The 14,603-nt window shown below is 33.7% G+C and overlaps 1 protein-coding gene across 3 annotated transcripts in view; it reads left to right on the forward strand.

Annotated features, from left to right (window-relative positions):
* The window catches only part of LOC106463176, a 62,736-nt gene extending 56,403 nt beyond the window's left edge, over positions 1 to 6,333 (forward strand). For 2 of the 3 annotated variants that reach the window (XM_022390929.1, XM_022390942.1), the window contains exon 6: positions 2,830 to 6,333. In XM_022390929.1, coding sequence (XP_022246637.1) covers positions 2,830 to 4,730 — 1,901 coding nt within the window. In that variant the 3' untranslated portion in view covers positions 4,731 to 6,333. The remainder of the gene's footprint in view (positions 1 to 2,829) is intronic. The other variant, XM_013923176.2, reaches the window with a different exon arrangement.
* The last annotated feature ends 8,270 nt before the right edge of the window (positions 6,334 to 14,603 follow it).

Consider the following 14,603-nt stretch of genomic DNA (forward strand, 5'->3'; position numbering starts at 1 on the left):
GAAAAATAAAGTGTTACTGTTTCTTATTTGTTGAAGGTTTAAGAGGAAAGACTACAACATAATGAACTAATTCATCACAATACCTAAAAACTGTGACTTCACTTTTTTGAAAAATGAAATGGTCTTTCCTTTTACTCCCGATCAACAATCAAACATCTTTTCTTGAATTATGAATAACACGAAAGGATTGAAATATTTAATTAAATTATCTCAAAATAAACCTTTATTTCGGTGCAATATTGAAATTAGCTTGAATTCTTTATAACCTCTGAATAGTGGGTGATCCAATGGGTCACGGGTGGTCTAGCAATTCTTTAAAACTTTAAGATTCTGTCTCTTATGTTTAATTCATCTTTTAGCTTAACTTCTTTGAGTATTTGAACCCGTGTTTCTTCTGGTCTCCTAAAGATGGTGAAATGTTTTCCACCAAAATATGTTGAGTTTTAATTGTATATGGTTTTTGATTGTATATTTTCCTCTTAACTGTATACAATAAATTATTGTGCATTTTTAAACGTTGGAGTTCTTACTTATTTTATAAAATCTGTGCACAAGAACGGTCATAAAATATTTTGATATTATGCAAGCGTCAAACCATGTTTATTGAAATGCTGAATAAGCACCTAATGAAGATTTCGACGTTGAATCCGAAAGATCGTTTTAATAATCATAGTTGAGCGTATAGATATCCCATTAATTTTCAGAGTTACGTTAATTAGGACTGTACGTTCATACATTTGAGCGCTTACTCCAGTAATTTTAAACCGATGGAAATCTGATGATTGGTCATCCTCCACTATTAAGTTATTTAAAATAAAAATGTGTAAGTATGTGTTTAATAATTTCTCAGTGTAAATGTATATTCTTTTATGATTACTTATCCTTCATGGCTGTAACTTTATTTATATTATAATAAAAAATGAATATATTGATGAAGTTGAATTAGAGTTATAAGAAAATTTAAAAATTCTACACAGTGTGTGTCACTAACAGGAGTGATAATTTAGCGATTTTCCACTTTCTGTAGCTCGGACTGTGTTAATCCAAACTATCACATATTTTCAGTGGATGTGCTCTACTGGACTCTTACTTCACATACCGAACTTCAAGAAAATCAATTAAGAAAAACCTGAGATATAACATCTCTACTTTTGATTGAGTTTCTTCCTCTTTTTTTGTTTTTGTTTTTTGTTTCGCACCAAAAGTACAAAAACTTCATTTGTTAGAAAAACATACCTAACTTTTATGGATTTTTTTCAAATCTGGTACATTGATAGATCTTTACAACCCACAATTAGGAGTCTCATTGGGTGTAAGTATAAGACACATGTGCAAAGTTATTGAACAAAACCCGCTCAGATTTAATGAGATATTTTGCGCACGCCTATGGAAAAAAAAAATCACTTGAGCTATCGGTCTAACATTTTTAGTTTTTGTCATTCGGATTAAAGGGGACTAATTTAGAGCAGCAAACCTATAAGTTGAAAGGACGTGCAGATACTTAAGTATTGGTTAGGCCAAGCAAACTATATTAGCAGTTTCTAGCTCAAGTTTTCAAAAGCATCATACGGGTGGACGGTTATTATTCGTTATTCATTGCCAACTTTTGAGCACAAGTTTACTAAATTTTATGAAGTTATTCTAGTTAAAGAGCGTTTAGCGTCACGTAATATAATATTAAGCAATTAGCATAAATAATGATGCTTGAGACGGCTGTAGCGTTGTACCGATTACATGGGGGTGATGACAAGAAACTGTCAATCTAAATTCCACTGTTTTAAATAGGAAAACCTACCACCATATATTTTAAATAATCTGGTTGGTTATATAAAGTAAAGGTCTGTTCCGAATAATAGGGTTGCAATCCTAAATCTAATGCTGGTTACTATCGAGTGCCACTTTCTTATTTGGTGTGATTTGTTGGTGTGTATTGACAAAAATTCATGATATCTAATCGAAAACACCTTAGGTGTGAAACAAGATGCGTCCAAAAAAAGGATTGAGCATGTGGCTTAAAGGATTGTTTGTTTGTTTGTTTTTGAATTTCGCGCAAAGCTACACGAGGGGTAGCCGTCCCTAATTTAGCAGTGTAAGACTAGAGGGAAGGCAGCTAGTCATCACCACCCACCGCCAACTCTTGGGCTACTCTTTTACCAACGAATAGTGGGATTGACCGTCACATTATAACGCCCCCACGGCTGAAAGGGCGAGTATGTTTGGTGTGATGGGGATTCGAACCCGCGACCCTCAGATTACGAGTCGAGTGCCCTAACCACCTGGCCATGCCGGGCCTAGGCTTAAAGGAATAAAATAAAAATTGGCGACCAAACTGGTAGCTACACTTATAGCATTGATGAGACTTTCACAACAAATATTCATTCATTAGTTAGCTAGGCCGGGTAATTTGTTTTACCCACCATCATGCCCAAGTTGAACAAAAAACGCGGCTGGCTAACTAATGAATGAATATTTGCCTCTGAGCGCCCCCTAAGCTCTGGTACCCCCGGGGACGCGGGGGCATTTGCTCCAATTTAACCTTTTTTTCTTTCTAGCAATTTTATTTTAAAAAGATCAATTACATTTCAACATACAGTAGATAATATCACGGCTTTTGTGTTTATGCTTAATTCATATTTTAAAGTCAGTGTGTTTTTTGTGTATTTAATCTCAAGTATGAATAAAAACAAAATATAAAGAAATAATAATCATCATCATATTAATACATCTTACTTACGTTCATTATATTGGAGTTTTGGTTATGCTAGTCACAAATATACGTTTCCTAAAATCGTGTGACTGACACAGTTTGTGATTTTGTTTCCTGCGCAGGTGACCGAATTGTAAACGTGACAGTATCATTTACCAGCATAGTGTACGAGGACGCTTTGACCATTCTCAGTTATGCTTCCCCTTATGACGTACAGCTAGAAATAGAGAAAACTTCAGAAGTAGCTCAACCTATAGTTGGAACTAATGCAGGTCGGCGTCAAGGGTCATCTAGCTTCAATCGACAAAGACTTTTCCACCCCTTGTATCGCAGTCAGTCTATTGACGACCTCACAAGAATTGGAAAGGACTCTCACGGTCTTGCACCAAAACGTTCTCATACAATTGGTTTATTGACACACAGAAGAAATTCGCAATTTACTAGCAAAGAAAATGAACTGATGAACACAAACAGTGGCCGTTCAATGTCTGTAACAACAGGTTCACTGAATGAAAAAATGTTGGCAAACGCAACAAGAAAAAATGAACATTTCTCAAAACAATTATCTACGAGATCGTACCAAAGAAGCAAAAGGAGTTTGTTACAGGAGAATGAAGTTGTTGCTTTTTCCAAAGAACATTTTCAAATATCCCAATCTCTTTCTAAAAAGCATACAAATAGGGAGCCAAATCTTGACGATCCTGGTGAAGAAGAGTCTTGTTCATCACCAAAACCAAAAATAACGTTGACTTGTTCATCTGTTCAAAATACCCTTTCTGAACTACGTTTACATAAGAACTGTATGTCGGGAAATTCTCCCATTAAAAAACAAGGGTTAATTTCAAACAAACAGGCAATTTCTACCACCTTAAATGGAAATATAATTCGATCATGCATTGCAGAAAATTCATATACTGATTCAAGCGACCCGCAATACCTGAAATCTTATCAAGATCACAACAATTATTTGAAAGACGATTACTCCCAAACACAAAAAAGATCTACAGACAATATTAACAGTCTTACACAACATGCAGAAATAGAATCTTCGCTGATAACTGTAAACTCTGAAATCTTTAATGATTCTTTGAATACAGAAGATAGTGAAAAAGTAAGCATTAAATCTTCTTCTCTTGAAGACTTAACAAACGTCGAAGGAGCTTTGACTCAATCTTCCATTCTGCTAAAACGTGCCATCTCCCTAGATCTTAATCAACAACCAAGAAGTCAGAGTACCATTCCTAATCAAAATAAAATTTACAATAACCCCAAGCTTGATTCAAATAACATTAAAGATAATGCTTTTTTACAAAACATTACAACCACAAATGATTCACAAAATGTGGTGACACTAGAACAAAACTGTAGTGTTAGTTCAACAAGCCATACAGACAATATTAGTGTTTCTGCAACAATGAATCAAACAACTTTTACCCAAGTAGAAACATCAATGCCACGTCATGAAAATTGTTGTAAAGCATTTGAACTGGATCAAAAAAGTGATAAAGGGAATAATTTAAGCACTAAAGAAGTATCTCACGGTTTGATAAATTCAACGGCACATCTTTTAGCTGTTACTAGCGGAATAACGTCAAACACTTTACGTTGTAAAGGTGATCGCACTAAAGGAATAGATTCTGGTGCTGAATTACACATAGACAAAAGCCAAGTAACTTTAGATAAAAGATCTTCATACGTCAGTAATCAGGTTTTTAATCCAAGTTATCCTAATGATAAGGAAAACAAAAATGTTTTAGGAGTCTCCCAGTTAACTTTAATTCAACAATCACAACATGCCCAAAGAAGCTTTACACCAGTTTCTGTTGATATTCCCGTTATTCCTCCTGTTATTCGTCACGATCGTAGACAAGCTCCTCCTTGTGGGTCTCTTATCAGTACCATAGCTCCATTATCTCACAGAAAAGAAGTCTTTGAGATCAGCAAAGACGAACTTGACGACGTCATGATCTCTCACCAAGAGTTCGTAATAAATCAGACACAAAAACTCGGGAACAAACAGTGATTTGAATTGGAAACTATTATACAAGATGGTAAAAGATAATCAATTGTAGCTGATGAAAACCAAAATTACGAAGAAAAAAATCAAACCGAAATTATGAAGGCTCGGAGGAATGGTGTTCTGAGCAACATCACAGATCAGATGTTTCAGATTATATTGCAAAAGCAGTAGATGAAAGAATCACTAAAACACAATTGTTTCTGAACTTGGAACGTCCGAATATATTCCAGCTCAAGTCCCTGTATAGAACCACCTACCTAGATTTTGATGTCTCCCCTAATTCATTTATATTTTTAGTGCTGCAAAAGGTAATACTACAACTGCTTTCTTAGTGTTTTATATTTTAATAACGAAAAGTTTGTAATTGCCAAATAAATATAACCTCTTTGATTTTTTTGCAAGAATAAGTTAAAATAGCTGAGTGCTTGTTAAATAGCCTTTAAAACCTTACTTCTGGTTGGGATTCTTGACAGTTGTAATGTGTAGCATTACACAAGATTAGTAAAAACTGTTAATTTTAACAAGGGGGGAACAGGAATTGTCAAAAAGTGCAGAAACAAGTTGAATCAAAATGCAAAGATTATATTTTCAAGCGTACAACTAAGGACTCTAGAAAAAAGTAAACAAACAAGGCAGGAAATTTGTTTACATTATTTTCTCAAGCTCCAAGTCCCTATTTTTACTCTATCTCTACAGTACTTATCAATTTTGGATTTCAGAAAACAGAATCAACACTGTCGTCTGAGTAGGAAAATCTACTGTAGTAATCGTCCAGTGTTAAAAGTTACTAAAATATACTCGCGGAAATCCACGTAGAGACAGCAAACTCGAATAATGGTGAACAATAGTGTCTCGAGTAACGACATGCAACAGGAAAATCGGGAACCTTTCACGTGGCGGTTTCCAATTAATGCGCTAGAAATTAAACAAGTTGTAGTTTCCAACTAACGTGAACGCTAGGAAAACATGGGATTTTCTGATGGCAGAAAGTGAAGGACTTAGAAAATTTCGCAGCATGACAAAATAAAGGAGATCGAATTTAGTTTAAAACTACTCTCTTAGTTTTCTTGCAAAGTTCCTATGCGATCCCTCACTACAATACATAGCTTGAAATAATTTTATAGTCAAGTCATAATAGGGATTTGTAGCTTGGGCAAACCGTCAGCAGTAGATATCTAGCATTGTTTGTTTGTAGATTTTAGATTCTCAATTTTTAATTATCTTTTATGTTGTATTTTTTAAAACACAGCAATAGGCAAATGTATGCCTAGAGTAAGACACAACCCTCCCTAAGCACGTATAACATTTTACCAGTAGAAAACAATCTTTTCAAATAAAACCAGTACGTCTAAAACATCGCTTTAACTATAGCTACGTGTCTTTTAAAGTAATTATTTACTGAGCCAGTTGGCTTTGTGCCTGAGATTTCGTGTAAAGACGCGTTGAACACGCGTCGAGTACAAAGCGGCCGCTCAGAACAACATCACATCTATTATGTATTTATAACCATGTAAATCAACTTTCAACGAAAAATAATCAACTTTTTAAAAGGTCATGGACATTCGCAGCGCTTTATATAGTATTTTTGTTTAGGTTTTGGTGCAAAATATTCTGCCGATTTTGCTGTAGGCTTGTGAAACAATAATATTAATAATAACATTAATATGAACAAATGGGCAAATTTTGATTTTGTCTACAATCGTGAAATCACTTATTTTGCTTATTATCAATGGTTGGGTGTTTTTAGCTATTAAGAATGTAGGTTTTTAGTGTTCTTTCAAAAAGAAGTCTGCTTTTTAAGGTGGTTTTTGCCTGAATGTTCTATTAGTGTTTTGAGCAAATTCCTGTGCGATCCCTACTATGAACCACTATCATGGTTCATGATAACTGGTTGCATACTCAGAACTACCCCACTGTTAGCAGCAAGGTGATTTGTTTCAATTTTAACCTTATATTTTTACTTATTCAGAAATCTCATTCTCATGTAACTATTACAGGGAATTTAAACACCCAGTGTTTTCTCCTTGAAAAGAAAAAATTAACAATCCCACGAAAAAAATTGTTTTGTTTCCTTTTGCATATGGCAAAGGCCTAATAATGATAATAGCGAAATATTTCCTTTCAGTGCATGAACTTTTTTATTGTACATTATTTTGTCTTTAAATGTTTGTAATCAAATATTAAAACATTGGAGAGTATATTTTTGAAGTGTCCGAATTAGTTAATGATGATTTCAAAAGGACGTTTCAATCATGCAGTTGTTATTCATTACAAAGTGTTTTGTCCTTTTCGAGATTTCTTTGGCTAAATTATTGCCTTAAGTGTGTTTTTCCATTTTTATATGTTTGTTTATCTCCATAAGCAATATTTTGCCTGTTTATCTGTCTATTTAAACATACTTAAATCTTCCTTTTTCCCACAGAAAGGGACAGTGAAATCGAAACAGATAATTGTTCTAATCATGTTTTAACAGTAGCAGGAAACAAAAATAAAGAATGAGAAAACGTTATCATTATTATTCTATAAGTAAGATAACTTAAGTTCTAAAAAATATGTTTATTTTACCAACGTTTCGGCTCACGTCTTCTTTCGGTTAAAGCATTTAACAGCAACACATTTAGATGGCTCAATAAAGGTTTTTTTGAGGCTTAAGTATTTTACTTCTATATTGAGATTTGTACCCCAATATTCACTACATTACATAAAAACTAATGTTTATATCTTACTTGAATTAGAAGTTCAAAATTAACCGTTAATATCTGTCTGAATTCTCTAATAACTTAATCGTTTATTAAGTGTGTGGCATGATGCCAATATGAGCGTTATGAGTAATTTCTTTATTTTAATGCAACCATTTTCATAAAAGTTCTAATTATTTTTAAGATTAAGATATCTCATATAGATTTAAATATAATAACATTTATTTCGCTGATGAATTTAATTATATTGATATTTGTTCCAGTACAAAAACAATTACCAAACGTAAGACCTACAGAAATTCTAAAAGGAATATTTAGTTTTTGCTTCATCACATCAAAATAAAAGACCTTACTTAAGTTAGTGTCTAAAGAAGCAGCATGCCATCGTCTATCTTATATTGTGGCCCTCCAGTGGCACAGCGGTATGTATGTGGACTTACAACGCCGCTAGAAAACGGGTTTCGATACCCGTGTTGGGCAGAGCATATATAGCCCATTGTGTAGCTTTGTGCTTAACTTCAAACAAACAAACAATCGTATAATGTGCCCCCTAGTGGCACAACGGTATGTATGCGGACTTACAACGCTAGAAACTGGGTTTTGATACCTGTGGTGGGCTGAGCACAGATAGCCCATTGTGTAGCTTTCGTTTAATTTCAAACAAACATATATTGTAATGTTTAACTTGGAAACAAAAGTTATTTTTATCATGGATCGGACTCTGCTGCTAGAAACACTTATCACACTAGGTAAAATAAAAATTGTTCGGAAAGAGGAAGCAGGTAAGTAGCTTAATTTAACCAGCATGTTTTAGTTGTTAACAGAGTAGCTTAATTTAACCAGCATGTTTTAGTTGTTAACAGAGTATCTTAATTTAACCAGCATGTTTTAGTTGTTAACAGAGTATCTTAATTTAACCAGCATGTTTTAGTTGTTAACAGAGTATCTTAATTTAACCAGCATGTTTTAGTTGTTAACAGAGTATCTTACTTTAACCAGCATGTTTTAGTTGTTAACAGGGTAGCTTACTTTAACCAGCATGTTTTAGTTGTTAACAGAGTAGCCGGAAATAAAACGTGAGCGTTTTAAAAACCATTCAACTAGCACTGTATGTATTGTTAGTACTGTATGATACCTACTAAAACTGTATAAAATTCCAGTTAGTACTGTGTATATTGTTAGTATCATACAACAGTAGTGTGTGCATGGTTTAATACTATATGGTGTTTACTAGTGCTATACACATTCTAGTTAGTATTTTTTATAGTTAGTACTATACGATATTTAATAGCATTGTATTTATCATTTAGTGCTAGTGCTACATAAATCTAGTTAGCACTTCATATATTGTTAGTATTATACGATTTTCACTGGAACTTTATGTATTGTTTAGTACTATATGATGTCTACTAGTGCTAAAAAAATCCTAATTAGTTTTATATGTATTGTTAGTATTATATTATATGTAATAGCCTGTCCCACAGTGACTCAATGATCATTGAGCTTATAACGCTAAAAATCGGGTTTGCAGACCACAAATAGCCCATTGTGTAGTTTTGTGCTTAACAAAAAACAGACGATAGCTATATAGACACGAGAGCAGCCTTCATTTAAAGAATTAAATTACTGATTCTATTTTTAAATATTGTTCTATTATTGTAAATATGTCGCTTTAGTTTCTTCACGGAGCTTTGTAAATATTCAATAAACTATATTAGAAAATAACGTCGAGTCTCGATGTGATTAATTGGTACTTGTTGAACACTTCTGAATGACTTCTTAAATATAAATAAAATCACGACCTATATCTCGAGAGTGTATTTTTATTAGCTCAATATTTCGCTATTACAGCTTCTTCGGGAGCTATCGATGTCCTACAAGTTACATTATAGAAATGTCTCGTAATAAACTCCATTCTGCGTTAAATAAAATCAAGAACAACACTTTTTAAATACTACTCGAAAACACTGAGTAATAATAAAAATTACTATGTCCTATAACGTGAACATTTACTATACATACATATCCAACAAATTTGGCACTCAAAATGCAAAAAAAAATTAATAATTATAGGAATATTATAGTATCATCAAAACTTGTGTTTAATTAACGGCATTATAGTTTCGTATAATATTTTTATTATTTCCACCCAATGAAAATTCAATTACTTTACCTATTTCTGTTCAGCAGACAGAAGTATACTGGTACCCTTTTCACAACAATCTTAAGGAATTTGTTCAAACGTTTTGTGACAAGAAGGTATTTACTGAATACTTCTACACGTCACAAAACGTTTGAACAAGAAGGCATTTACTGAATACTTCCACACGTTACATTAAATGTTTTAAGCATTTGACCGATTCTAGTATGACCTTTCATCACCTTAATTATTTTGTCTCCGAAGAGAGACTACTGTTTTTTATTATTTCTTTCTTTCTTCTCCTTCCAAACACTTTTCAATCGCTCGCCATTCTTTCATTTCTCAGTGGATTAACTTGTTAGGGCTTTACTCAAACACGTTTTTCGCTGTTTGATTTCGGTCTTTTTAATAATTTTATGGACTCAAAAGGTCAAACAACCCAAAAATGTATATTTTGGGCTCCTGTGTGATCATATTTAAAGTAATTGAAACGAAAATTGGCACCAATATAAATTTTCATAAGCCAAACCCCCAAAAAAACTTGGATTTATCAAATTTTGAGTTTTAGAGGGGTCAGAGCTTACAAAACATAATTTTGGGAATTTCTTCAATTATTTGGCCGTACTGTGACCAATTTACATGGGATTTCGTACACAGCTACTTTTTCTACAGATCCCACATATTTACCAACAAAAATAGTGGACTTGCCCATTTTTAGTAATTAGATGGGGGTCAAAATGCTATAAAACCATAATTTTAGGGGTTTTGACAATTATTCCACCTTATTTCGGCCAGTTTACATGGGATTTGGTGCAAAGGTACTTATTTTTTATTATTTACAGGTCCCATAATATACATAAAAAAATGTCGGAGATGCCAATTATGTGCAGTTTAGTGGGTGCAAAGTTTAAATAAACCCATAATTTTAGGAGGGGGGATTCAGTTACTTAGCCTTGTTTCGACCAATTCACACGGAATTTGGTACAAATATACTTTTCTATGGGCAACACATACTGACAAACAAAAATGTTGGACTTTCCCATTTTTGGTAATCATAAAGGGGTCAAAATACCACAATAAAGCATAATTTTAGGGTTTTTGACAATTGCTCCGACGTATTTCGGCAAATATACATGGGATTTGGTACAAACATACTTTTTTTTTACATAGCCCCAACAGATATCTAGACAATTTTGGAATTTTTATAGTTTGCTCAATTTTTTTTCAGCTAGGTAAGCTCAATTTGTGATTTTCGTGAACTATTCATGTGTATGTCAGCCAACTTACATGGGATTTTGTACAAACTGGTCACAAGAAATAACATGGACAGTTTTCGATTTTTCTGGAGTCACAATCGGCCATGTTGGGATTGGGGCGAAGTGTACGATTTAGTGTACGAAAAGACGAGAACAATGGTTTGCCAGCGCTCGTTTCAACAGTTCAGTCGTAAAGAAAATCCATAAGCGCTGCATCCGACAACACGACTAATATGTGTTATTATGAAATAGCATGAATATTCGTGTCATTCTTGAGTTGCTTGATTATACAAGGGTTGAACAGATGTGTCCTGGAAGCAATTACTGCACACGTGATTTGTGTCTCTTGTCCAGATTAGATCCTTCTTAATTATGTTGCGTACTTTGCCTGGGACACGTGGACGGCCTTTGCCACTGACTTTATGTTCGTATATTCTCACCTGCTACAAGACTTTGCTCACCACTGCTGGGTAACGGACTTGTTGTAGGCCTCTTTCTAGATGGTCATGGTTCCCCAAGTTGTTCGGTGTTGCTTTGTTTCCAGTGCCATTAGATACAAGAGATCCCCGTCTTGGAAATTCCAAAAACTCGATCTGAACACATCTTTATGATACGAGTGTCTAAATATTTTGTTATATACCTCTCTTAAAAGCGATTAGTTTTCGATGACGTCACATACCATTCCATCGCGACTTTATATTAGCGATAATTGACATATGATTGGCTGATTTTCATATTCAAAATAGTTTCAATACAGCGCACACGACCCTCTGTATTATCTTAAAGATTCAGTTAGGGCTTTTACTTTATTGATGGGTAAATACGTGGTATAAAACTAAAAATTCTGTATTTATCCGTCAGTAAAATAAAAGCATTTATTTTACCATTACGAAAGTTCTTTCTAAATTAAAAATATGCTATCCAAATTTTCCCCCAGTTATTCAGCAGTAAGTCTGAAGGTTTATAACGCTTAAAACCAGGTTTCGATATTCGTTGTGAGTACAGCAAAGATAGTCTATTGTGTAGCTTTGTGCTTAACAACAAACAAAATCAACTCGCGTCTAGAAAGGTTAAACTATTTATTATCTTAAAGATTATCAAACTTAATATTAACTTCATGAACTATCAAATAATTTACAAATCCAGTCTTTAAGTAGAAGATTTGTAATAAAAGTTGTAAAATCTTTCAAGTTTCAAAAATAGTTAAAATTGATAAATGATTTCACTTTCTTCTAGGAAGTCTGCAGATGCTAGAATAGTTATCATCAAGTCCGAAATCTGGCGTCTACTTTCTTGCAGCTTTCGTTCCTTTTCTTTCACTTCCTGCTTGCCAAAGTCGAATAGTAAATCATGTATATGAGAATATCTTGTCTTTGAAAAATAATCATGCTAACTTGGAGCGAAAGCTACATGCTTAGAGACGAAACAAATATTGATTTATATAGAGAATGTTGTCTCATTCTATATGATTAACATCTGAGGTGTTTCAATGATAAAAAATGAGAGCTTATTACGCTAAATTCGGAGTTAGATCCCAGGAGTGGACACATTGTAGATAGTCTATTGCGTAGGATTGCTCAAGATACACAAACAATTGTTTGTTTGTTTACTGACCCTGCGGTGGCTAATCGATAACTCTGACGGCTTATAACGCTAAAAATCGTGTTTCGATACCTGCAATGGGCAGAGCACAGTTAGGCCATTGAGTAACTTTCGTGCTTACCAACAAGCAAAAAATTGCTTGTTTGTTTACTTTTGTTTAAACGCAAAACTGCACAAAGGGTCTTCTGCATTGTACTCATCTCAGGGATCAATCCTCGAAATTTTGCTTTGTAAGCCCTTAAGCTTACCGCTGAGTCACCGGGTGGCAAAAAAACACATACATATAAATAAATATACACAAACAAAGAAGTTCGGGTTCAGCATTAAATGTACCTTCTAAATATCACTGATGAAATATAGTTCATTATTAAAATCACTATTTATATAAAATGTGAACTATTCAGACCCTAACCATAACAACTGATTAACGTTTTTAATTTAATACATAATGTATTTTCTAAAAATAAGTATCATCATCCAGTATTTTAAAGCTTACATAAATAATTTATGCAAAATACGTAAAATGTCATAACCATGAAAAAACGTTAAAACATTAAAGCAAGCTTAACATGATTCCTGGATGTAATCGAGAAAAAAAAAGTTTGCATTAACATTAGTGACCTTTACAGTATCGATAAATTGTATGTCTGTTTTAGAATTTTTGCACAGAACTACAAGAGCTCTCTGCTTTAGCCGTCCCTAATTTTGAAGTAATAGATTGGGGGAAAAAGCAGCTAATCAACACCATTTATCGCCATCTCTTGAGCTAAAATAGCCTATTATTTAGGATTATTGATTCGTAATAATAGTATGTTATTAATCCGGAGTACATTAATAAAACATTTACGCCCTATTGACTAATATGTAATTAACATACCAAACCTAACATGAATTATTATTTGATTTGTCCGGAATAACATATCAGGATTCAACTTGAAGTACTATTTGAATTGTCCGGATTAATACACCAAGACCTAACTGAAAGCACTATTTGAACTATCCGGATTAATACACCAAGACCTAACTCAAAGTACTAGTTAAATTGTCCAAATTAACACCCAAGACCTAACTGAAAGTACTATTTGAATTGTCCGGATTAACACCCAAAACCTAACTGAAAGTACTATTTGATTTGTCCGGATTAACACACCAAGACTTAACTAGAAGTATTATTTGATTTGTCCAGACTAACAAACCAAGATATAACCTGAATTACTATTTGAATTGTCTGATGTAACTCTCCACTGGTACCTAGTTTTGACTAATTATTTGAATGTTGCCTGAAGGATATCCTTATTTTGTCTGACTGACCTAGTTAACTGGACACAGATTGTCTCTTTCATTTTCTGTTTCCCGTTTCCCCTACATAAAACATAAAATATCACAAGTACTGCTCGGAAACCCAGAATGTAATAGTGTAATATGCATAGTCTGGATTTTCTTCCACCAACACTTGTCTATAAGTCAGTTATTTTGTGTTTTTATACCAAATGCAAAGCTCACTATTAAAATAATGCAATTTCTATGGCCTTTAGGTTGGCAGTGACGCTTCTTCCACAAGAACAGAAAAAGACAAAGTGATTTTAGAATTCACCTTTATAATAAATACGCAGACGGGACCAGCATAGGGCGGCGTACGCCCCCCTTTCCCTCGCTATAAAAAAAAACTAAAGTTGTTTCTTGAACTGCTTGTCACTAAAAGCTGGCCCTTTGATCCCCGACCGCACTAGAATACGCTCTCTCTCTTCTTAAAATACTAGATTCTACAGTGAAATATCAATTCTTAGTTGTTGTTTTTTACATGGCAAACGCAAGAAAACAGACATAAACTCAATCATACGACATATAAAAATAACACTTGATATGTATTATACTAACCTCCAGAACAACTGTTCACGTCAACGTAGGCTACGACTCGTTCAGTAAGTTTATGATTCTGTTCCTGAACACACAAGAATTTGAAAATATTAACATTCTTTACACTTACATGAAACTTGAGGATAATCTAAACATAATTCTAGCAGTCAAAAAGTACAAGGAAAACCACGTGAACAACAATGGGTGGTCATTTTTAACAAAGCGAAATATTCACGTGAAACTTATATTGTTTTGTAGTGATCATACCCGAAGAAGATAGACCAACGTTGTCTCAAAACAAGAAGTATATTCCGCCATCAAT

The sequence above is a fragment of the Limulus polyphemus genome, unplaced genomic scaffold, assembly GCF_000517525.1.
Source record: "Limulus polyphemus unplaced genomic scaffold, Limulus_polyphemus-2.1.2 Scaffold51, whole genome shotgun sequence".
Lineage (NCBI taxonomy): Eukaryota > Metazoa > Arthropoda > Merostomata > Xiphosura > Limulidae > Limulus > Limulus polyphemus.